The sequence below is a fragment of the Mesoplodon mirus genome, assembly GCF_964341445.2.
Source record: "Mesoplodon mirus genome assembly, chromosome: X".
NCBI lineage: Eukaryota > Metazoa > Chordata > Mammalia > Artiodactyla > Ziphiidae > Mesoplodon > Mesoplodon mirus.
In genome coordinates, this window is record NC_138981.1 from 7527582 (window position 1) to 7553035 (window position 25454).

At 52.8% G+C, this 25454-nt stretch overlaps 1 protein-coding gene and 1 pseudogene across 4 annotated transcripts in view; one reads left to right on the forward strand and one right to left on the reverse strand.

The window, feature by feature from the left end:
• The window catches only part of CLCN4 (chloride voltage-gated channel 4), an 82952-nt gene that overhangs the window by 1869 nt on the left and 55629 nt on the right, over nt 1-25454 (forward strand). Inside the window, exon 2 of one of the 3 annotated variants that reach the window (XM_082609514.1) lies at nt 21921-22069. The exons of the other annotated variants lie outside the window; for them this stretch is intronic. Coding sequence (XP_082465640.1) covers nt 21921-22069 — 149 coding nt within the window. The remainder of the gene's footprint in view (nt 1-21920; nt 22070-25454) is intronic. 3 annotated transcript variants of the gene reach the window in all.
• Nucleotides 12868-13728, reverse strand: LOC309796758 (large ribosomal subunit protein uL22-like; annotated as a pseudogene). Its single transcript has one exon. The product of its transcript is annotated as a large ribosomal subunit protein uL22-like (transcript).

Sequence of the window (25454 nt, forward strand, 5' to 3'; positions counted from 1 at the left end):
GCGAAAGTGGGGTTTCTGGCGGCTGCTGCGGCTGCCGCAGGCAGCAGGGGGGCGCGGAGGGCGGTTGCTGTAGGCTCACGCGTGACTTGGGTCTTGGCAGGCGCACCCTGGGAAAGTGGGCAGGGGCCAGACTGAAAGACCCGGGCCTCTTTCACAGGAGGGGAAAAAAATCAGGAATGATCACAGTACACGCATTGTAAGGAGAGAGAGGGGCTGCTTGTCAAAGATAGCTGTTTACCGGCGGTCACTGTGCTTCTTAAATAATGACACATTTACTGATTCTCCTTACAGGGGTTTGTCCTCAGTAGTCAGCCTGATTTCTTTCAAAGCCAAGCTGCTTTGCTTGAAATGGAATGGAAACTTCTTGGTTAGCATTTGAAGAGCTAGATGTGTGGTCTAAATTGTTTGGCATTATTTTGCAAGGTTCCAACATTTAAAGGGGATGTGTCAGAAATGTGTTTTCTCCAGGTGTTTTAAATAGATTGAAAAATAACTGTATCCAATAAAATAAAATAAAGCTTCCAATGTGCGTGTAGGAGAGTGCAAACCAGCTGCATCTGTTAAGAACAAAAAGGTCTTTAGAAGGGGATGGAGCTGGAAATGAACACCAAAAGCCATGAATTTCCAGTGTTCTTTTTAATTCCGTTGCTAAATAATTTGCTTGCTGAAAGAAGGGGCTTGATGACGCAGTGGCAGATGGAGGGGGGTCAGCTGACTTCAATCTTAGCAGGACGGGAGGTGGGATTTTAATGGACCCTTGTGAGAGTTCAGGCCTGTGTGTACATTCCTTTCTCTGGTTCACATACGACCCGAGGCCAGGACATGTGTGGGTACCCTTAGGAGGAGAATGTGGCGTTCTTTCGTGTAAAACGTGACCCCTCTGGAAGCCGTGGTATTACTGAATTGTATTGGAACTCACACCATGTATCATTTGACGCATCCAGCAACTGTGGGAGGACCTGTAAAGCAATGCTATTTTAGTTGATAATTAAATAAGGCATTTCTTTCAGCGTTTGGACGCCCTGATGTGTTGCTGCACTAATTCAGTAATTAATTCACTGCAGTTTTCTTCGTTTGGTTCAGGTTGGCTATTAGAGTCAAGATCCTCAGGCCCCTACCTTCCCTTCTCCCCCAGCCCAAGCCTAGACAGAGCAGATGATAGACAGATGTAGTAGAGACCTGATTCCACTTCTGGCTTTGGGACTGTGGAACCTGGGACAAGTCACTTTGTGTCTTTGGGAGTCAGTTTTCTTGTCCCCAGAGTAACCAAGGAATTTATATCAGGGTTTCTCATCCTTGGCACTATTGACGTTTGGGGCTGGACAAATCTGTTTGTTGTGGGCACAGTCCTGTGCTCTGGAGGATGTTTGTTTAGCTGCATCACTGGCCTCCACTCACTAGATGCCAGTAGCCCCCGCCCCCCAAGTTGTGACAATGAAAAATGTTTCCAGACCCCGCTACTTGTTCCCTCAGTGGGGCTCCATTGCTCCTGGCTGAGAACCACTGATTTGGATGATCTTGAAATGTTCTTCTGGCTCTGGTATTCTAGAATTCATTTTCCTATGATTTGTTTCATGCTGAGCCCTTGGTCAGAGATCCGATTCCCTTTCATGATGTTGTCAATGCGAAGACTTTTTTATGCTCTGGGGTTCCAGAAGTAGCTTCAGTCAAAAAGGGGAGGCCTGTTTTGTGCGCCAGTCGTAGCTGGGAAGCTAGCTTGCCAGAGTGTCAGGGAAAGAGGGAAAAGCACAAGCAGTAGATCAGCGTGTTTGGAACTGGGGTAGCCCAGGGTCCCCATCCTTATCTGCAAAAGTGGGAATAGAAGGACCTGTGTGGAGGTGTCGAAAGGAGGGAGATAACGCGGGTGCTGGTGCCCGTTGTGGCCGTCACGGTCGTGCGCTTTACGCTCCAGTGTGGGACTGGCCGCTAAAGGTCTGGCTCTGACACTTCAGAGAGCGGCTTTGCTGCATCCCTTCACCTCTTGGAGCCGTTGCCGAAAATGTAAATGGGGTTACTGTACTTGCCGGTCCTGCTTCTTTGGCTTTTTGGGGGGATCAGATGGATGTAAGAGGGTCAGCAAGCCGGAAACTCCCGGGAGACAGGAAGCAGTCATGGCAGTGGCCTAGCAAGGCGTGGGCCACGTGTACTGGGTTTCGGGGAGGGAGCTTATAATGATCAGAAAAATTATCCTTGTCCCCCCCACGGGCCTGGGACTGTGGTGTGCCCCTCCCCCAATATCCTTGCCCTCAGCTCGTTCTCTCTGCCTCTTCCTGGCCCCATAAAAATTGCTCTCCTGAGGGACGGTTGGTTTTTGGCGAGAAGGAGCCAGTGTGCAGAGGCCAGGGCACAGGTAGCCTCCTTTTTTTTTTTTTTTTTTAATTAATTTATTTATTTTTGGCTGTGTTGGGTCTTCGTTGCTGCGCAAAGGCTTTCTCTAGTTGTGGCGAGCAGGGGCCACTCCTCATCGCGGTGCGTGGACTTCTCACTGTGGCGGCTTCTCTTGTTGTGGAACACGGGCTCTAGGCACGTGGGCTTCAGTAGTTGTGGCACGCAGGCTCAGTAGTTGTGGCTCGCAGGCTCTCGAGTGCAGGCTCAGCAGTTGTGGCACACGGGCCCAGCTGCTCCACGGCATGTGGGATCCTCCCAGGCCAGGGATCAAACCCGCGTCCCCTGCATTGGCAGGCGGATTCCCAACCACTGTGCCACCAGGAAAGTCCCAGGCAGCCTCCTTTGTCCACTTCCAGCCATTATGTGTACAGGTGGCGCCCACAGCCGGCCAGGTAGCTTGTCCCCAGAATGGCTTGGCACCCTATGTGGGTCACTGGGTGCTGTCTGCACCCAGTCAATGATGTGAAAGAAAATGAAAAAGGAGGAGGGCTTCCCTGGTGGCGCAGTGGTTAAGAATCCGCCTGCCAATGCAGGGGACACGGGTTCGAGCCCTGGTCCGGGAAGATCCCACGTGCCGCGGAGCAACTAAGCCCATGTGCCACAACTCCTGAGCCTGTGCTCTAGAGCCCGTGAGTCACAATTACTGAAGCCCGCACACCTAGAGCCTGTGTTCTGCAACAGGAGAAGCCACTGCAGTGAGAAGCCTGCGCACTGCAATGAAGAGTAGCCCCCGCTCGCTGCAACTAGAGAAAGGCCCCGCGCAGCAACGAAGACCTAACGCAGCCAAAAATAAATAAATAAGATAAATAAGTTAAAAAAGAAAAAAAAAGAAAATGGAGGAGGATTCTCCATTAAATGAGACTTAAGAGATGGAATCACTGTCCTAGGCAGCTCTGCTGCTGTGACAGAGTACCATAAACTGGGTGGCTTATCAACAACAGACATTTATTTCTCACAGTTCTGGAGGCTGGAAGTCTGAGCTCAGGGTGCCAGCATAGTTGGGTTCTGGTGAGGGCTCTCTTCTGGATTGCAAATGGCTGCCTTCTTGTGTCCTCACATGGTGGGAAGAGAGCAAGCTAGTTCTCTGGCCTCTTTTTTTTTTTTTTGTGGTATGCGGGCCTCTCACTGTTGTGGCCTCTCCCATTGCGGAGCACAGGCTCCGGACGCGTAGGCTCAGCGGCCATGGCTCACGGGCCCAGCCGCTCCGTGGCACGTGGGATCCTCCCGGACCGGGGCACGAACCCGTGTCCCCTGCATCGGCAGGCGGACTCTCAACCACTGCGCCACCAGGGAAGCCCTCTGGCCTCTTCTTATAAGGGCACTAGTTGCGTCGTGAGGGCTCCATCTTCATAACTTAATCACCTCCCAAAGGCCCCACCTCCTAATACCATCACAATGGGGATTAGGATTTCAATATATGAATTCTGGGGGATACATTCAGTCCATGACAATAACCAAATATAACTTGTGCCCTTGATTGGATCCTGGCTTGAACAAACATCAGTAATAGGCTTTGGGGACACCTGGGTTATTTTTATGTGCCTGCCTTCTAGATCATGCGAGGAAACTCTTGTAAGTTTGATTAGATGCCATAATCTTGTGGTGTGGTAGGCAGCCAGCTCAGCCACTCATTCCTGACACAGAAACAGTGAGATGAGACATGGTTGTTTCCAGCTGCCATGTTTCAGGGTAGTTTGTTACACAGCAGTAGATAACTAACACGTGTATGTGTACAGGAGTCTTATTTTTCAGTGATGCATGCTGAAGTAGTTAGGGGTGAAGTGTCCTGAGAGCAATAAGTTACTTTTAAAGTTTTTTTTTATTATTATTAACATTTTTGGAGATGTTTTTAATGTATGGCTGAATAGAAGACAGATGAATTCTCAAACCTGCTTCTGCATTCAGTCTGTTGCAGTATCACATGTCATGTAGCCTCTGGAAAATTCCACTGTACACTCATGAGAGAATGAGAATGGAAAAAGGCAAATAAAAATTTACAATTATTATAAGAATGTTTTTGGCAGCATGGACCCCCTTAAAAGGCCTTGGGGACCTCAGGGTGTTCCCAGACTACACTTTGAGAACCACAATAATTTACTTTTAAATGGTTCAGTTGAATGGAGAGAGAGCGAGAAGAGGCAAATACAGTCACATAAAAACGCTGGTTGAATCTGATTGGTGTTATTAATTGGACTCTTGTCCATAATGTGCTGTGTATTTGAAAATGTGCACAATAGAAAGTTAAAAAGAAGGTAGAAAAGAAATGTAGACGCTTGGACATGTGAGGGATTCTGACTGAGATCTGAGGGTGAAGCCCAAGGGGAGCATTCTTAACCTGAGCTCCAGGTGCCCTTGACCGCACGAACCTGAGGCCCCAGGTGAGACCCAGGGGGATTAGTTAGTGGTGAGGAGGGTGGGTGTATGAGCCCTCTGCAAATTCTGGCATGTGGGCTGCGGGAAAGGCCTTACTATCAAACCCTTGCTTGACTGTATTGTCAGGGGCTGGCCAGAGATAAGTTGTCCTTTCTAAGGGCAGGGGTGCTTTCCTTTCTAGAGAGTGATGCGTATTTTTTGAATGACTTGTTTTCCATCGAAATAGTAATAGATGCTTTTGGGGAGGATTTCACGCAGGATAAAGTTTATGGAAAGAAAACAAAGTCTCTTTCCCATTCCCGATCCCCCATCCCACTTCCAAAGGCAACCACTGATAACTGTCTCATATACTGTTTCAGAAAATGTCTGTGCAAATACATCCATCTATAGAATGGATATAGCACTTTCCTTTTTCTTTTTTCTTCACTAGCATGTAATTTACATGGAATGAAATGCATGGATCTTGATTCAGTTGGTCTTGACCAACTGAAGAGAACATGCTTGGTACTCCCAGAGGGCCTCATCGTGCCCTCCTTTAGTCAAATCCTCTGGCTGGAGGGTACCACCCTGCTGATTTCTGTCAGCCCAGTTTACTTTCGCCTGTTCTTGAACTTCACATACCTGGAGTCCTATGATCTGTACACTCTTGTGTCTGGCTTCTGCACTGAGCATGATTGTGAGATTCATCCGTGTTGTATCATGTAGCACTGATTCATTCACTCATTCCATTTTCTTGTGAAAGTACTTGGGAGAGTAATATACTTGATGGACGTCGTTTCTCTTACTCCTGCCGTTTGGAAGCTGTTGTACATCAGCTCGCTCACAGCATGTTCCAGAGTGTGGACGGTGTGGAAGTTTACTTAACCAGTCCCCTCTTGATGGGTGTGAGGATTCCTCAAGCTTTTGTAATCGTGCTTGTGGTATTATGCCAATGTAAAAATGCCAAACAGGAAAAGACCTCTGGGATTAATTAAATGCATAGAATTTAGATGTTGGAAGCTAGCTAGCTTCAAAAATCAAAGGAACCTTTATATTTTACATATGACCAAGAGATGTCCCGAGAAGTCAGGTGACTTGCCCAAGGTCACGTGACCAGTAGCCACAGAGTTGGGGAACCACCCAGGTCCCCAGACGCCTTGTACAGAATGTTCTTTTTTGCACTATAGGCTCTGTGAGGGAAGGAACTGTGTGTGCTTTGTTCACCACCGTAAACCCAGCACATAGCACGTGGCAGAGTAAGTGCTCATTAAATATTCGTTGGATGAAAAATTAAGTGAAATGTTAGTACCCTGAGAAAAGACCACCGATATCCTGAGAACTGCAAAGGCGTTTCCATGAGACGTGAGCCTCGATATTCACTTATTCATTCATTCATTCACTCCCTCATTTACTTCTTAGTTCAACCAGTATCTGTTGGGTCCCTGCTGTGTGTCTAGGCCAGGGTTTCTCACCCTGGACACTCTGGGCTCTCGGGCTGGATGATTCTTTGTGGTGAGGGCTATCCTGTGCCCTGTAGGATATTTAGCAGCGTCCCCGGCCTCCACCCACTCGATGTGGGTTGCAACCACTGCCCTGTCCCCCACTTGTGACAGCTGAACTCCAGACATTGCCAAGTGTTTCCTGGTGGGCAGAAGTGTCCCCGGTTGAGACCTACCAGTCTAGGCACTGGGGTTTACCGTGGAGCCAAACGGCCAAGGTTCGTGCCTCGGTGGAAGTGACATTCAAGTCGAGGAAAGAGAAGACAACAGTATTTGACAGGTTGTGCTGTCGCATGAAATACAGCGCGAGGCGGAGGGTGGGCAGTGGTGGCTTCAGAACCCTGGTTAGACAGGGCGATCACGGAGGCCCCTCTGAGGGCTCACACGTGACCAGTGACTGAGGGGGAGCCACGTGAGCATCGAGGGGGCAGAGAGCTCGGGCGGAGGGAACAGCCAGTGCAAAGGCCCTGAGGCGAGGCAGCAAGGAGGTGGGCGTGTCCAGAGAAGAACCACCCAGAGAAGCGTGGTGGGAGAGGTGCTTGGAAGGGTGGCTGGGCGGACCCTGTGGGGACCTGGTCGGAGTGGCACCAACCCTGGTGACTCTAGGTGTGATGGCAAGCCACTGGGTGCTCTTGGGTGGGAGAGGGACACTTCGGGACTTGTGTTTGAAAGGATGGCTCTGGCTGCTGTAAGGAGAAAAGTCAGAGGTGGGTGAGAGAGAAAGCAGGGTGGCCAGCGAGGAGGTGGGGACGGTGGCCACGTGAGCGGTGACCTGGGTGGCCAGGTGAGCTGTAGCTTAGAGGACCGTGCTCTTAACTAATTTAGCAGCCATGTCGTGCTTGGAGCCAGGCGGGCCTTGGTCATCAGAGGAGCACGTGCGGTCAGGTCACACTGTGAGTGTGTGATTACAGCGCCTCGAGCTGGAGGCCACCTGCAGCACCTCTCAGGACAGTGTCACCAGTGATGGGCGGCAGTTCGCAGGGACAGCAGAGGCGACAGCTCTTGCATTCCACATAGGACGCTGGAAAGGCTCCCTTTCCGGCCTCCTGGTGTGGATGAAGTCGCTCGAGCTTTCTCGCGGGCCCTTGAGCCCGCCGCCTGCCTCTTTCCCTGTGAACTGGCTGTTCTCTGTCTGGAGGGCTACGCCACCCCCCGTGCTGGCCAGCCTGGGTCACCCACGGTCCACTGTCGCCGAGCCGTCCCGTGCAGGTCCTTGTGCCGGCCCTGAGAGCAGGGAGCTGGCCGTCGGGTCGACTGATGGAAGCTTGAGACTAGAGCCTTCCCCGTTGGAGGTGACCGTCCCCCTCTTGGGGTCCCGTGCGGGGCGAGCCCCGCGGGCTAGGCCGGGCCCTCGACCCCCCGAGGACGCTGCGGGGTCTGCTTCCACCAGTGGCGGCGCGGATCCGGGGGTGGGGGTGGGGTTTTGCTGGAGTGAGCGTGACACAGACACGTCGAGTTCTGTTAATCCCCTCGGGAGGTCTGTTCCTTGCCCTGGTGCCCGGGGACCTGCTGACTCATTTCTCGTGGTTGCTGTTGCTTCCCCTGGGCTCGCCCCGCACTTTTTACCACGTCTCTGGGGGTGGCCGGAGCTTACCTCCTGCCGGGATCTCAGCCTCCCTTGTGGGTTGCGATGGTCAGTGTAAAATGTATTGTTTCCATCCACTGGAGCCCTTGGAGGTGCTGGTCGGGTTAGGACGAGAGGGGCCACCGCCGCGATCCCAGACACATTATTTTCCTCTTAGCTCCGTCAGGCCTCCCACCAGCCCCCCTTTTGCCCAAAACATAGGAGTTGACTGACATTTCAGCCCTCACCTTGGTAAGCCCGCTGGAATACGGTTAAGGCACCCCGTGGCCGTGTTCCCGCTGTGGCCTTGCTCGAGGCTGCATTGGAGGACTCCCTGCATTTAACCTTCCCGGAGATGCTAGTTGTGAGTGTCTGTGACATTGTTTTCATCCACGAGGAGGGGTAGCCCCCATGAGCAGGAGGTAGATTGTTGCGGAGGAAGGTGGTCTGCAGAGGTCCCAGGAGAGGGAGGGACACTGCGGCGTTTCTCACGAGCATCGTCTTCAGCCGCTGTTGTGGGCTGATACTGGGTCTCTCGGAGCTCACAGGGTGAAGTCCTAACCCGTAGCACCTCGGAATGCGACCTTCCTTGGAGATGAGATCATTATAGAGGTAATCAAGTTAGAATGAGGCCATGAGGGTGGCCGCAGTCCAGTGTGACTGGGGTCTTTATGAGAAGAGGAGGTTTCTGCACAGACGGGCGCAGAGCGAAGAGGGTGTGAGGGGGCGCGGGGAGACGACGGCCGTCTGCCAGCCGGGGTGAGAGGCCTGGGCCGGATCCTGCCCTCACAGCCCCCAAGGAGCCAACCCCACTGTCGCCTGGATCTCAGGCTTCTGGCCTCCAGCATTGGGAGACAAGACGTTGCTGCCATTTGAGCCACCCGGCCTGTGGGGCTGGTCAGGGCAACCCAGGTGAACGAATCCGGCGGTGTTTTCCGGGGCACACGAGCCATCGCCCACCCGGGAGGTTGGACGGTACCCCAGCAGCCTTTACTTGAGCGCTTCCCGCGCAGTTTAGGAGAAGCTTGGCGAGCGGTGCCCTCTCCGTGCAAGCAGGTTGCTCTTGGGTTCCCGAGAGGAACGAGGCGTGTTCAGTCCTCTCACGACCCAAGAGGAAGGGCCCTCAGGGCCCCGGTGGGAATCTGGCTCCCCGCTCACCTTCTGTGGGACTTGGGCTTGAGACCTAACCTCCCCTCTGCCTCAGTTTGCTGATCTGTAATGTGGGCCTGAGGGTGACGACATTTACTTCAGAGAGTGTCAGGAGCCCTGGTGGCTGATGCGTGTGAAGCGCTCAGGACGGGAGCCCTGTACACAGTCGCTTTTGTTCTTATTACTGTGAGGAGGGGTCTCTGGCGACGGTCTCCATCCTTGGCCCTGGGTGCCGGCAACGCGGAGACCTCATGGCCGTCTCCCTGCCCTCTGGGTGGGGGATGTGAGAACACTGAGTCCATTGCGTCACCGGAGGCCGTGTGCAGTTGGCCTCGGCCCCTTCCCAACACGCAGGCTGTGTTCCGAAAGGGGACAAACAGCCGCGCAGCCCTGGGGCCACAGGAACCGTGCCACGGAGGGCGGCCGCGCCCTTCACCAGCTCGCCAGCCTTGGGGGGCAGAAGGGGTGCGGGGAGGGCTGGGTGCTGGGCAGGGGCCAGGAGGGAAGCAGGAGGGGGAGGTAGAAGAGACCCTCCCCCTCTGGGCCCTCTCCAGGCAACATTTTGAAGCAGACAGACTTTAATTCTCATGTCTCTTTCTGTGCATCCTGCGGCTTGAGCTTTCTTCTCTTGGGGACGCCCGAGGGTGCCGTGGCCCTCGGCCTCTCGCCACGTGGCCACCAGGGGGCTCGTCTCAGTGTCAGCGCCGCTGGGTCTAACCTCCCCGGGGAGCGCCATGCGGTGGCTGGAGCATTGGCTAGAGGGGGTGGATGAAGCGTGGCCCGTCACCCGCCTAAAGGTGTCTGCGTCTTGAAAGCGAGACTCCATCATCTCAAATGAATTTGAAGTTGCTGGGGTTTCAGGTGAGATGGCGAGGGGAGGGGAGAAGCTTTGACTAGTGGGGGAACCAGCCTCCAGGACGGGCCCCGATGACTGCCTCCTGTGTTCATGGCCAAGTGCAGCCTCTCCCACACTGAGTCCCTCAGGGCTGACTGTGCCACCGGCGGGGTGCGCTGGAAGGGACGGCGTGTGACTCGCCAGGCTAGGTCATAAGACACTGCTGCTTTCACCTCGCTCCCGTGGAGCACTTGGTCTAGAGGAAGCTGACTGCCGTGTCCCGAGGACGCTCAAGCAGTCCCGTGGAGGCGCAGGGTGCAGTGGAACCGAGCCCTCGCGCCAACAGCCAGCACTGACTTGCCTTCAGATGCCTGCGGCCCTGGGCGACAACCTCCTGAGAGACCTCGAACCAGAAAGACCCAGCCAAGCTGCTCCTGAATCCCCAGCCCATAGCTACTGTGTAAGATTATATGTTTATTATTTTAAGCTGCTGCGTTCCGAGGTAGTTTGTTGTGTAGCATTCTAGATAATACACCTGGGGAGGAGAGACGCTCCATGCACGGTTTAGGTTATTGAGGGTAAGTTAGGACGTATTGATGATGAGCTTCAGTGTATTGATTTTAAGTAAATGGACAACTGTGTATATTTCAAGAAAATGTCTACTTCCCTGTCGATCTTCATAGCCTGGAGACTTCAGCCTCCACTAGCCCCCAAATGCCAGTGGGGTTTGGATGTCTGCCGTCACTTCAAGCACCCAGCGTTGCAAATCTGGGATGTCACTTTCTTTGGGAGCATCTCCCCTTTTCTCCCTGCACCAGTGAAACGTGCTCCGGCCTGTAATGCACCTTGGAGCCCGTGTCATGGTGGGTTTGCCAACCCCGGTGCCTTTGCTCGGTCAGAGGGTTTAGACTTTGGACATGAATTATTTCAGTGGGAGATCAGTTTTTCTAGGTAGGTATTTTAAAAGAGAAAGAAAGTAGTTCACAGGCGCTTGAGAGAAGTGTTGCAGCATGCCAACTAAAAAAATCTAACTTTTGTACAGTGAGGCGGTGAGGTTTAGTTCTAGTTGATGGGTCTTTTGGGTTGCCTTGAGTAATAAATCTTTTATTGAAATATATGTGCAGAAAAGTGTGTAAAGTGTAAGTGTACAGCTTGATGAATTTCCACAAAGTGATCACACCTGGGTAACCAGTGCCCAGATGAAGAAACAGGAAGTGGGGCTTCCCTGGTGGCACAGCGGTTAAGACTCCACGGTCCCAATGCAGGGGGCCCGGGTTCGATCCCTAGTCAGGGAACTAGATCCCACATGCCTGCTGCAACTAAGAGTTCGCATGCCGCAACTAAGGAGCCCACGTGTTGCAACTAAGGAGCTGGCAAGCTGCAACTAAGACCCGGCACAACTAACTAACTAACTAACTAACTAAATATTAAAAAGAAAAAGAAAAAATGTAACCAGCCACCAGAAGCCACCCCCACGTCCCTTCTGGTCACTCCTCAGCCCAAGGGTAACTGCTGTCCTGATTAACTCCACACATTCGGTTTGCTTATTTGGAACTTTGTTTTAATGGACTCATGTGTTCCTGTGTCTGGCCTTCCCTTGACATTGGGTTTGCGAATTTCATCCTTGTCAGTGTATGTAGTGGTAGGTTGTTCAACCTTGTGGTTGTGTCTAGTCGCATAGTTTTCTCTGTATGTAGTGGTAGGTTGTTCAACCTTGTGGTTGTGTCTAGTCGCATGGTTTTCTCTGTATATAGGTGTCTTTTTTTCTCTTGCTGCTTTTTTTTCTTGCTGCTTTTAAGATATCCTCCTTTTCACTGGGTTTAGCAATTTGATTATGCCACTACTTAGTGTGGTTTTATTCTATTATTTATTTGGGTGCTTGGGGTGTATTGATTCGCTGAGCTTCTTGTATCTGTGGGCTTGTAGTCTCGTAGTTTAAATCCTGTAGAACAGGATTTCCTAGAGTAAAAGTTCTGGGCCACAAATGAAAACGTATTTCAGAGAAATTTCTTGAGAGAATTTAAAGGGAGTTTTAAACCAATTTCCCTCTCACCTCCTCCACTTGGATAAGAAATGTGAAGTAGGGTTTGGCCCATTGGGCTGCTAAAGGGACTGCCAACTCTTGGTGTTCCCCCGCTTCCTGCTGTGATGGGTCCAAAGTCCACTTCTTTGGGCTCACAAGATTCTGGGTCAGATGCCTGTGGTTGGGTGTCATCCAGGATGTTGGCCGGCTGCACCGAGGAAGAGATCTGTCTATATTTGTCAGCCCAGCTTTTTTCCTGGGTGAAAAGTAATAAGGGAAAAATCAGGATGAATCGAGCAGTTAAAGAAACCCCCCGAACCTAGGAGGGGAAAGCAAGGCATGCCCTTCAGACTCACGTTCTTACAGAGGATAAAACTGCAGACCATGGTGCATGTGAAAGGCGATGCAGTCAAAGAGACGCGTCCCAACCTCTCATTTTCACGTCTAGCGACTTGAGTATGGTTCTCATATTCTTTTTGTCCTGTATATACTCACAGGTAAGCTATCTTTCTTGTATGTATTTTTGAGTGTGCCTTTGCAGTGATGTCCCAAGCATTGAGCTGACCGCTTGATAGCATTTTCTATCTCTAGATGGATGTAATTTTGTTTGTTTTTAAAAAAAATGTTTATTTAAATGTAGTTGATTTACAGTGTTGTGTTACTTTCAGGTGTACAGCAAAGTGATTCAGTTATACGTATATACGTAAATATATGTATTCTTTTTTTTACATTCTCTTCCATTACAGGTTATTACAAGATATTGAGTAGAGTTCCCTGTGCTATACAGTAGGTCCTCGTGGGTTATCTATTTCATATTTTAATCCCAAACTCTTAATTTATCCCTCCCTCCCCCTTTCCCCTTTGGTAACCGTAAGTTTGTGTTCTGTGTCTGTTGGTCTATTTCTGTTTTGTAAGGAAGTTCACGTGTATCATTTTTTAAGATTCCACGTATAAGTGATATCATATGGTATTTGTCTTTGTCTGACTTCACTGAGTGTGATCATCTCTAGGTCTAGATGGATGTAGGTTTTTTTTTTTTTTTACTTTTATTTGCATTTATTTTTTGCAGCATTTATTCCCGGGCCATAATTTTTTGTTTCTTCAATTTCTTCTGGGATATCTTTTTCTTCTGGGCAACCTCCTCTTCTGGTTTAGGAACAATCTGTTCTTTTTCAGTAAGGATCATCTCAATATGGCATGGAGAGCTCATGTATGGGTTGATCCGACCATGAGCTCTAAGTCCTGCGCCGCATCTTGGGGGCTTTGTTCACCTGGATATGCTCAATGACCAGAGAATCTACATCTAAGCCCTTAAGTTCAGCATTACTCTCTGCATTTTTGAGCATGTGCAGTAAAAATTCAGCACTCTTTTTGGGCCACCGACCCTGCGTCCAGCCCCACTGTTTGGCCTGGGCACACCTACCAACTCCACCATTGTAACGACGGAATGGCACACACTGCTTCTTTAAAGTGACATCCTTCAGATACTTGGTGGCTTTTCGGATATGCATACCCTTAATGGCCTGGGCTGTTTAACGAGTGTTCTTAAAGTGAACACGAAGATTTGAACCTCTTGACTTGCATGATTTTGTGGGATTTTCTCGGTCAAGTGAATAGCGAACCATTTTTAGAGGTCACCGCGAAGACACTGGACCTCCGGAGTCGGGAACCACCACAGCCTGCCTGTACCCCCGGCCAGCCCCCTTCCCAACCATCACGCCCCGCTGAGGCCCGAGAGCACCGGGGCGCCAAGCGGGGGACTCTGACACGTCTCCCCGCACAGAACGCCGCTCCCGGGAAGAAATCAGTAGCCGCGAGAGTCCTCCTCCCGAGGGTCTCGAAATCGGCACCGCCAAGGCCAGGATGGCAGCGATAACCAGAGGATTCACCACTCGGAAGAAACGCCGAAAAAACACTCCTGGATGTAGTTTTAATAACGCTCCTTGTAGAGGAGAGATTGTGTATGCGGTGGGTGAAGCTTTTTAGGGTTAACGGATATTGTAACTGTACAGCAGGCTCAGCAAACACTGCCTCAAAGGTGCAGACGGTAGCTGGGGGTGAGTAACGCAGGCCTCTGCCCTCAGGAGCTCAGAGGCAGCAAACTTTGAAACAGTTATTCCAGTTTATAAGTAAGATTGATAATCAAAATAGTAGTAATTAAAACACAACGGGAAGGATGCAGGGAAGGAAATGGAGTGGGGAATAGGAGGGGAGTGAAGGGTTTTAAGGGCCCCTGGTTGTTCAAGCCCCGTCTGTGGGCCAGCAGCAGCAGCCTTCCTGGGAGCTTGTAAGAAATGCAGATTCTCGGGCCTTGCCCCAGAGCTGCTGAAGCTGAATGTCTGCAGGCGGGATGGGGACCCAGCCCTCCCGATTTGCCAGGTCACCTTTTGCAATCAATAAAGTGTGTCAGGGAGTTTTCCTGCGTTCTTACATGGATGGCAGGTTTTACTTTGCCCATTAGTACAACTTACCCATTGGTTTCTTTTAAGGGTCGTGCTTTGGTGCCATCCCTAAAAACTCTGCCCAGCCCTAGGTCATGAAGATTTTGCCCATTTGTACAGGGCCATAAACATCGCTCAGGGATTTACACAGGCAAAGGCATCCCTGGTTGAAGAAAGAGAAAATGGCCTGTGATGCTGCCTTCATTTGCATTCTGTCAGAAGCGGACCCTGAGACGAGGATTCTGGTGCAGGGCGTTTCTTGGGTTCTGCAGGGACCCTGGGAGGGGCGACCGGGAGAAGAAGGCACCCGTTAGAGCCTGGGCTGTTAATGCAGCTCACCATGTGGGCAGCCGGAGCTTAACTCCATGCTTTGGAAACTCTAGAAAGTGATGCTTGCTGTGTCACGAGCTCCCCAAGTCACCTGTGGGTTCACTAGGAGGCCTTAGGGGACTCAGTGTATAGTTGTCTTCACTGCTGTGACTTCCTCTAATGGAAGGATATAAAGCAAAATCAGCAAAGGGAAAAGGCGACAGGGCAAGGTCTGGAGGAAACCAGGCTCTGGCTCCCAGTGTCCTCTTCCCGTGGAGTCCCACAGGGATGCGCTTCCTTTTCCCACAGTGAGCTGAGGCAGCACGGGTGAAGTGCTCTCTACCCAGGAAGCCTGTTAGTCTCAGTGCCCAGATTTCTATTGGGGGCTGGTCCTGTAGGCACTCTCTGTCCAGCTTGTATCAAAATTCCAGACTCCCAGAAGGAGAGCAGGGGTTCAGTATCAGTCACAGTATTTGGACAACCAGTTTAGGTACCACAAGCCGTTCTTATCAGTTCTGGGGATGGTGTCAACCCTCCTGAATTCCAAGTTCCCACGTGCCAGCCGAGGGCCAGCCTTGCCAGCAGGCCTTCCTAAAGAGAGCGGTCTCTGGCCTGCAGTGCTAAGTCTTTTCTGCACAGCTATGAAACACATGCCTTGAAATGACCCCGTTCAGGGGGCGAGGGAGTGGGAGTAGGTATGCACCAGTTCCTGAGTCATCCATTAATACCTGCTCCCAATAACACTCTTCAGGCGGGCCACGCCAGCAGAGCCACCTTCCACGGGGCCGGAGGCAGTGACCTCAGGCGCAGAGATACAACTGGGGATCAGCTGGAGCTCACTGGAAGGTTTTGAGGGATATGGGTGGGGCACTGGGAGCATCAGGAGCAATAGTTATTCTAGAAATTGGGTAGGGATGACAGAGCCATGTGTCCAGTGCAGTTCACATGCGTGTAGTCATGTGGCAGTATTACAACTGTGGGTGAAACGACCAAGGTCAAGGCTTCCCTCTAACTTCCTTGGGGTGTGGCAGGAATGCTGGGTAGGAGGCACGGGGAAGCCATGGATGGGCACCTCCTCCCTGTGTCTGCCTGTTTCTTTCTCTTCTGAGCCTCCCATATGCATATATTTGTTCACTTGATGGAATCCCATAAGTCCCTTTGTGTGTGTGTGTGTGTGTGTGTGTGTGTGTGTGTGAGCGAGCATTGTGGGGGCAGAAGATACTGGTATGTTTAACAGATGTTTGCTATAGCCTCAAACATGCATGGCAAAAAAATTTTCTTTATCCACACGAGCACATTGGGAGACCCATGTCTGCTGTGTAATTTGAAGCTAGCTGTGAATTTGTATTGGATTGCATTTTTGAAGCGTGTCATGGTGTTGTGTGCACAGAGATCCAGCGCATGAATAAAGGCAGGCTGGCGTCCCCTCATTCATTTTAAGGTCCTGATTTCCTCCCCCGTTAGAGAACTGAGTGGATGGGGAGCTGGCCGGGCTGCCCTAGGAGGAGGGGCTGGGGGGAAAGGGTTTACACTGGATCACAATTTCATGATGATGATCATGGTGATGCAGCTCTCGAGTAGAGGTGTGACACTCTTCAAAGGCAGGAGCTCCAAGACTGCCCTCTTCCCCACCCCCTCTCCAGGATCACAATCTGCATTTTAATAAGACCCCAGGGGATTCATGGGCTCATCCCAGCCTGATTCAGGGTCTCACCTGAGAGGCTGCACTTTGGAAGTACCTGGGGAGCTTTAGAAATGCTGATGCCTGGGCCCCCCAGACCCCGATTTAACTACTCCGGCCTGGACCTGGGGTTGGGGGCCTTTGTGAAAGGCCCCAGGTGATTGGGCTGTGCAGCCAGGGCTGGAACCGGCCTGGGACCTGCTCACCGCGCCTCCGCAGAGCTCTCCTTTCTTAGCCCCCAAGACACCTGCCCTCCTGCCTGCCTTTGACCATGGCTTCTTTAAAAAAAAAAAAAAATTAATTAATTAATTTGGCTGCGTTGGGTCTTCATTGCTGCGCGCGGGCTTTCTCCAGTTGTGGCGAGCAGGGCCTACTCTTCGTTGTGGTGCACAGGCATCTCATTGCGGTGGCTTCTCTTGTTGCGGAGCACGGGCTCTAGGCACGCAGGCTTCAGTAGTTGTGGCACGTGGGCTCAGTAGTTGTGGCTCACGGGCTGTAGAGCGCAGGCTCAGTAGTTGTGGCGCACAGGCTTAGTTGCCTCGCGGCATGTGGGATTTTCCCGGACCAGGGCTCGAACCTGTGTCCCCTGCATTGGCAGGCAGATTCTCAACCACTGAGCCCCCAGGGAAGCCCCTGACCACGGCTTCTTAATCTGCTTGGGCCGTGATTCTGTCTGGCCCCCAGTCCCGCCTGGCTCCCCGCGTTTCTTCTTTTGAGACTCTTTTCCTATATAGGCCATTAGAGAGCACTGAGTAGAGTTCCCTGTGCTGTACAGCAGGTTCTTAACTAGCTATCTGCTTTATATCTAGTAGTGTGTGTATATGTCAGTGCCGGTCTCCCGATTCACCCCCTCCCTCCTCCCTGGGTTTCTGACTTCAGCCCTGTCCCTTTTCTGTATTCAAAGTGTGGTCCGCAGACCGGCAGCAACAGCTTGTGAGAAATGCAGAGTCTCAGGCTCTACCCTGGCCATGCTGGATCAGAATCCGAATTTTAGCCAGCTGCCCAGTGCTCCAAATGTGCGGGAAGGTGGGAGGGGCGCCGCTCTGGCTGTCAGGGCGGGAAGAACTGGTGGGCGGGGCGCCGCTGTCAGGGCGGGGAGAACTGGTGGGAGGGGCGCCGCTGTCGGGGCGGGGAGAACTGGTGGGAGGGGCGCCGCTCTGGCTGTCGGGGCGTGAGAACTGGTGGGAGGGGCGCCGCTGTCAGGGCTGTGAGAACTGGTGGGAGGGGCGCCGCTCTAGCTGTCAGGGCGGGGAGAACTGCCGCTCTGGCTGTCAGGGCCGGGAGAACTGGTGGGAGGGGCGCCGCTCTGGCTGTCAGGGCGGGAAGAACTGGTGGGCGGGGCGCCGCTGTCAGGGCGGGGAGAACTGGTGGGAGGGGCGCCGCTGTCGGGGCGGGGAGAACTGGTGGGAGGGGCGCCGCTCTGGCTGTCGGGGCGTGAGAACTGGTGGGAGGGGCGCCGCTGTCAGAGCTGTGAGAACTGGTGGGAGGGGCGCCGCTCTAGCTGTCAGGGCGGGGAGAACTGCCGCTCTGGCTGTCAGGGCTGTGAGAACTGGTGGGGGTGGCGCCGCTCTGGTTGTCGGGGCGGGGAGAACTGCCGCTCTGGCTGTCAGGGCGGGGAGAACTGGTGGGAGGGGCGCTGCTCTCGCTGTCAGGGCGGGGAGAACTGGTGTGAGGGGCGCCGCTCTCTCTGTCAGGGCGGAGAGAACTGGTGGGGGGGGCGCTGCTCTGGCTGTCAGGGCCGGGAGAACTGGTGGGAGGGGCGCCGCTGTCAGGGCTGTGAGAACTGGTGGGAGGGGCGCCGCTCTGGCTGTCAGGGCGGGGAGAACTGGTGTGAGGGGCGCCGCTCTGGCTGTCAGGGCGGAGAGAACTGGTGGGGGGGGCGCTGCTCTGGCTGTCGGGGCGGGGAGAACTGCCGCTCTTGCTGTCAGGGTTGTGAGAACTGGTGGGGGGGGCGCTGCTCTGGTTGTCGGGGCGGGGAGAACTGCCGCTCTGGCTGTCAGGGCGGGGAGAACTGGTGTGAGGGGCGCCGCTCTCTCTGTCAGGGCGGGGAGAACTGGTGTGAGGGGCGCCGCTCTCTCTGTCAGGGCGGAGAGAACTGGTGGGGGGGGCGCTGCTCTGGCTGTCGGGGCGGGGAGAACTGCCGCTCTGGCTGTCAGGGCGGGGAGAACTGGTGTGAGGGGCGCCGCTCTGGCTGTCAGGGCGGGGAGAACTGGTGTGAGGGGCGCCGCTCTGGCTGTCAGGGCGGGGAGAACTGGTGTGAGGGGCGCCGCTCTCTCTGTCAGGGCGGGGAGAACTGGTGTGAGGGGCGCTGCTCCGGCTGTCAGGGCGGAGAGAACTGGTGGGCGGGGCGCTGCTTTGGCTGTCGGGGCGGGGAGAACTGCCGCTCTTGCTGTCAGGGTTGTGAGAACTGGTGGGGGGGGCACTGCTCTGGCTGTCGGGGTGGGGAGAACTGCCGCTCTGGCTGTCAGGGCGGGGAGAACTGGTGGGAGGGGCGCTGCTCTGGCTGTCAGGGCGGAGAGAACTGGTGGGAGGGGCGCTGCTCTGGCTGTCAGGGCGGAGAGAACTGCCGCTCTGGCTGTCAGGGCGGGGAGAACTGGTGGGAGGGGCGCTGCTCTGGCTGTCAGGGCCGGGAGAACTGGTGGGAGGGGCGCCGCTCCGGCTGTCAGGGCGGGGAGAACTGCCGCTCTTGCTGTCAGGGTTGTGAGAACTGGTGGGGGGGACACTGCTCTGGCTGTCGGGGCGGGGAGAACTGCCGCTCTGGCTGTCAGGGCCGGGAGAACTGGTGGGAGGGGCGCCGCTCCGGCTGTCAGGGCGGGGAGAACTGCCGCTCTTGCTGTCAGGGTTGTGAGAACTGGTGGGGGGGACACTGCTCTGGCTGTCGGGGCGGGGAGAACTGCCGCTCTGGCTGTCAGGGCGGGGAGAACTGGTGGGAGGGGCGCTGCTCTGGCTGTCAGGGCGGGGAGAACTGGTGGGAGGGGCGCTGCTCTGGCTGTCAGGGCTGTGAGAACTGGTGGGGGGGGTGCCGCTCTGGCTGTCAGGGCGGGGAGAACTGGTGGGGGGGCGCCGCTCTAGCTGTCAGGGCGGGGAGAACTGGTTGGGGGCGCCGCTCTTGCTGTCAGGGCGGGGAGAACTGCCGCTCTTGCTGTCAGGGCGGGGAGAACTGGTGGGAGGGCCGCTGCTCTGGCTGTCAGGGCGGGGAGAACTGGTGGCGTTGGCAGGAGCCAGGGAACCTGGACTCAGGAACTGGAAGGCCCTTGCTTATTTGTTCAGTTTCTCGGCTGTCGCTCTAGACATTGGCGCGGGCCGTTCTTTGCTGTTCGGCCGTCCTGCGCATTTAGGATGTTTATCAGGATCCCTGGCCTGTACCCACTTGATGCCAGGAGCACTCCCCGGCCTCCCCCACAATTGTGACATCCGAGAATGTCTCCAGGCACTGCCAAGTGGCTGCTTAGGGACACAGTTGGCCCTGGTGGGTGCCACTGCTTCAAGCACAGCTTGCTTGTAGTGGAAGGCAACTTTGGGGAGAAATGACCTGTGAATCCACATGGTTCAAAGGTCACCAGTTGACTCTGGGGCCCCCAAATATAACCCGTGCAGGGACGTGCCCAAAAGGCTCGTTTGGTCCAGTTTTGAATTAAGGCAGAATTTCTCCACCTCAGCCCTGTCGGCACTTGGGGCCGTCCTGGTCACTGTAGGGTGCTGAGCAGGATCCCTGGCCTCCACCCACTAGATGCCAGCAGCACCCCTGTCAGATGTGACAAAATGTGCCCAGTGACCCCTGCGGGCAGAATTGCCTGTTGGGGGCCACTGGTCCGTCCGTCTTTGGTCTGTGTCGCCCGGTCTCAGACCCCCGCTGTAGACCCGCCGTAGAGGTGGTGGCTCCCAGGGTAGCCACTCCCTTGGAAAGAGGGTCCTCCTTTTCTCTGTGGTCCGCATGTGGCACTGCGTGGGTCCCCTGCTCGCCCCACAGCCAGTCGCTGAGCCTGGCGGTTGGAGACTGTCATTGGCCAGCCTGGGTCACGTGCCCACGGTGGGGGGGGGAAGCCTTGGTACCAAATGGAGGGGAGGGACAGTTCTGGGGGGCGCGAATGGCCTGCCCTTGCACCCCTGTGCGGAGCTAAATGCTCGGCTGCACTGCCATCTCAACAGTAACCAGCTCGTCTAGCGAATGCCAGGTGTCGGCGTTTCTCTGCCCGTTTCCAGGCCACCTCGGAGGGCGCTCAGCCCTTTTATAGGTGAGCAGCCCAGGCTCGGCAGGGCTAGCGAGGCACCCACATTGGCCTGCAGGGCCCAGGTGTCCTAAGCCCCCCTGCCCCCTTCAGTTTCTTCCGCTTCCAGGCCTCCCTCCACGGGCCTGTCAGAGGGCTCTTTCACAGCATCCTCTTGTTCTCCAAACGCTTTTGCATCTCAATAGAAAGCGAGAGTTTTTAGACAGCCCCGAAGTCCCTGCCCATCGAACTGGAGCTTTCCTTCCCACTATAGTCCTCTTCTACCCAAACCTCCAGGGCCATGGAGAGTGGGGAAGGGCTTGTGCTCCAAAGAAAATGACACTACTATCGCCGGAAGAAGGAACAGATAAGCTGGGCAAAAGCCACAAATGAGAATCGTGCCTAAGAAGCTGCATTTCCTGATGGGCAGCCCACATTCTCAAACACTGCTTCAAATTGCAAAGTATAGCAAACACGCCCCAAAGTGCATAACACCTAACTGTATGGCTTAATGGATCGAACACGAAGCCTCCGTGTCACCACCTAACGTATAATTTATAGGATGCCACGTAGATGGAATCACACAGTGTGGCTTCTGACGCGTCTCGACTCTTCAGTCAGCAGGCTGTGTGAGACACACCCATTGCAAGCACACTTTAGGAAGCACCGGAGTCAGAGGGTGTGTAGAAGCCGAGCAGCCACTGCAGGTGACAGAGGAGTGGCCACGGGTCGGAGCGGGAATTGGCCTTGAGCTGCTCAGGGCACAGAGCACAAGCCATGGGCTGTGGAGACAGGAGTTCCTGTGACCTGAGGCAGGAGTTGGGGCTACAGGAGGCTGAGGGAAGGATGGCAGGTGAGGCAGGGCAGGGTACTGGTTGGAGCAGATGGAGGGGAGGCGGGCCCTGCCCAGTGGACTCAGCTGCCCCAGGCAGCAGGCTGCTCACACAGCACCCTCTGGTGGCCCCGTGGTGCAGTGACACCCCCTCTGAGCCCCAGGGAGCCCAGGCTGGTGGCCTTCAGAGGAGCGGCCAGCACCAAGGAGCTGGCGGCCAGCAGACATCAGCCCTGAGTTTAGTGCCTGCTGTAATCCATGCAGGTTGCAAGAAAAGTGACTTGTGATTGGTTGTTGGAGCTTCTGGAAAATCTGTAAGACATGAAGCTTTTTTCCATATTTTTTTTTAGTTGTCATCTAAGGTCTGGCTCTGAACTCAGTGTTCTCGGATCCCCTTCTCCTTGTGTCCTGCTCCTTTCACGGTGTCTTGTGAGTATGTGTGACATTTAGCCCTGATGGCCTTGACCACTTTGTCAAAGTGATGCTATGACCATATTTGTTTTCACAAGCCAGGGGCATCTGGTGTCTTGAAGCATTAGGATAGCTAATTTGTTGCAGAAACTTTTCCGATGGTAGGATATCATAGAAACCTTGATGTGTATGTGTGTGTGTTAAGAACTACCTTTTATTCCCTTGAAGCTTCCAGGTTGAAACGTCGCTCGGGAGGTCCTATGGTTGCATTTCCGGGGTCCCGTCCTTCCCTTCCAGAACCCTGTGCAGGACGGCCATGCCTCTTCATCTTTGTACATTCCCAGTGGATGGTGATGCTTGCTCTGCTGCTTCTGTTGGTAGGTGAGGCTTGAAGGCCTGCCGGTGGCTCTGGCACCGTGGACAAGGGCCTGGCAGGTGGCAGATGCCCCGTGACTGCTTGTGTCAAGTAGCGCCCAGCAGCCCCCGAGCGCGGCCTGTTTCTGTAGGTCGCACGTCAGGGCACACAGGCACATGTCTTCTTTCTGCTCTGTCTGGGCTGCTCTGCGCTTCAACGACCGAAGGGCTGACTGGACGAATTGTGACCGAGAATGCATGGCCCCTGAGCTGAAAATATTTCCCATCTGGCCCTTTGTATGAAACATTTGCCAAGCCCTGAATGGCAGTTAAGTTACTGCGAGGGCACAGGGAGGAGAAAGACGGCAAGGCCAACTTGCTGAAAAGGCTCACGGGGCCGGGATGAGGTTTTGATGGCAGTTTCTACCATGCCCACGCTGCCGGAGGAACCTGCTAGAACTCACCCTTGGGGTGACCAGCCTTCCTTGCTGATTGGAGACTTTTGATTTTTTTTTTTTTTTTTTTGGCTGCACTGTGCAGCTTGTGAGATCTTAGTTCCCCGACCGGGGATCGAACCCCGGGCCCTCAGCAGTAAAAGCGCAGAGTCCTAACCACTGGACCGTGTACCGCAAAAAAAAAAAAAAAAAAAAAAACTTACTTAAGAAAAGTGATTTCAGTCTGGCAGCTCCTCAAAAGATTAGGCATAGACTTACCACATGACCCAGTAATTCTATTCCTAGGTGTCTTCCCAAGAGAACTGAAAATACATGTCTACATGAAGACTGGAATGATCACAGCAGCATTAGTCACAGTAGCCCCAAAGTGGAAACAGCCCAGATGTCCGTCAGCTGATGAATGGACAAACACAATGTGGTATATCCACACAATGGAGTACTATTCACCCATAAAAAGGAGTGAGGCACTGATGCTCCAACAGGGACAAACCTTGAAAACATTATAATAAGAGAAAGAAGCCAGACACAAAAGGCCGCATATGATATGATGCCATTTCTGTGACGTGTCCAGAAGAGGCAAATCTGTAGAGAAGGAAAGTAGATGAGTGGTTACGAGGGGCTGGTCCGGGAGAGGGACTGCTGTGGGCATGGGGTTACTTGTAGAGGCTGAAAACATTCTGGAAGTAGATAGTGCACCTCTGTAGCCAGAAGGAAAAGGTCCCAAGATGACAGCCACCTCGCCTGCTCTTCCGTGCTGCCCTTCCAAGCACAGGTGCCTCGAAGGTTGACAGGGGGAAGGCCTGACTTTTCCACCAGGTAATCCAGACCTGCCCCCACATCCAGGCCAGATGAGTAATGCAGAGCAGTTTCCAGAATGTAGGTAAAATGAGGACGTTAGGTTTGCTACTTCTGTTTACTAAAATAGCAGTTGCACGAAAAGCAGGGCAAGTTGGAAGACTGTAGATAACTCACTTCCTCGACTTGCCCTGTGATTATGCGCAGGCCAGCCCCGACGTCCCTGGTCTCTGTTTCCCTCTGGCTTGATTGGAGAGGAACAAGCATCTTCCTAGCAGCTACTGGTGCACATGCGTTTCCATCAAGGACAGGAGCGTGGACTCTTAGCTTCTTGCTGGTTACAATTTCCCCCTGCTTACCTGGGGCTTGCTTTTTCTATGTTTTTAATAATCTTTTCTGAGTTGCACTTTTGGGTTCCCATTTCTAACTGTTAGGGCAATAATGCTCACAGATGTCTCTATAGCTTTTGAGGATGTGAGATTATCACTCAGATCTCAATTTTGCCAACAGTGAAGAGTATGTTCTTTTTTCAAATGATTTTCTGCTCTGTAATGACTGATAGAAACAGCTGGCAGTGAAGACAGCTCTGAAATTTCTGGGAAGTTCCCTAGGCTTAACCAATATCTGTGCAGAAACAAAAGGTTTTGATGAATTAAAGATTGTTTGCTTGTCCCCGAGCATTTGGAAGGGGCTGGTACTAAGTTTCAGTCTCTGTGTCATCTGCTCTGGGTGGAAAGCACCTGAGAAACAGTCCAGCCCAGGATTATAGTTTTTGAGGGGAGGGCAGTGAGGGTCAGCGGGGGTCAGCAGAGGTCACACAGCCAGATGGGATTCACGCAAATTTCTCGGTTAGTGGTCTTTTCATTTTGAGTAGATGTATTTCATTTGAAAGAAAATAGTCTCTAATAAATGTAAACACTTTGAGGAGTTTTCAGGAGAAGATATTTAAAATGCCAGGCATAGATTCATGTTTTAATGGCCTCACGAGTTCTTGGTAAACAGAAATCGCAACAGGTCCCTCAAAAGTTCAGTTTGACTTGCTTAATCTCCCTGAGCAGAACTGGAATCCATCAGGTCCCTTCTGTGAGCTACAGACATCAAAGGCCTGATTAGATAAACTTCGGGAAGGAGGGAATACGCAGGGTGGTAAGGAAGATGTGTTTTCATGAAACACTTACGGTTTTTTTTTTAAACATTATTATTTTTTATTGGAGTGTAGTTGCTTTACAATGTTGTGTTAGTTTCTGCTGTACAACAAAGTCAATCAGCTATATGTATACATATATCCCCATATCCCCTCCCTCTTGCATCTCCCTCCCACCCTCCCTATCCCACCCCTCTAGGTGGTCACAAAGCACCGAGCTGATCTCCATGTGCTATGCGGCTGCTTCCCACTAGCTATCTGTTTTACATTTGGTTGTGTATATATGTCCATGCCACTCTCTCACATTGTCCCAGCTTACCCTTCCCCCTCCTTGTGTCCTCAAGTCCATTCTCTGCGTCTGCGTCTTTATTCCTGTCCTGACCCTAGGTTCTTCTGAGCATTTTTTTTTTTTTTAGATTCCATATATATGTGTTAGCATATGGCATTTGTTTTTCTCTTTCTGACTTACTTCACTCTGTATGACAGACTCTAGGTCCATCCACCTCACTACAAATAACTCAGTTTCGTTTCTTTTTATGACTGAGTAATATTCCATTGTATATATGTGCCACATCTTCTTTATCCATTCATCTGTCGATGGACACTTAGGTTGCTTCCATGACCTGGCTATTGTAAATAGAGCTGCAATAAACACTGGGGCACATGTCTCTTTTTGAATTATGGTTTTCTCAGGGCCTATGCCCAGTAGTGGGATTGCTGGATCATATGGTAGTTCTATTTTTAGTTTTTTAAGGAACCTCCATACTGTTCTCCATACTGGCTGTATCAATTTACATTCCCACCAACAGTGCAAGAGGGTTCCCTTTTCTCCACACCCTCTCCAGCATTTATTGTTTGTAGGGTTTTTGATGATGGCATTCTAAATGGTGTGAGGTGATACCTCATTGTAGTTTTGATTTGCATTTCTCTAATAATTAGTGATGTTGAACATCTTTTCAAGTACCTCTTGGCCATCTGTATGTCTTCTTTGGTGAAATGTCTATTTAGGTCTTC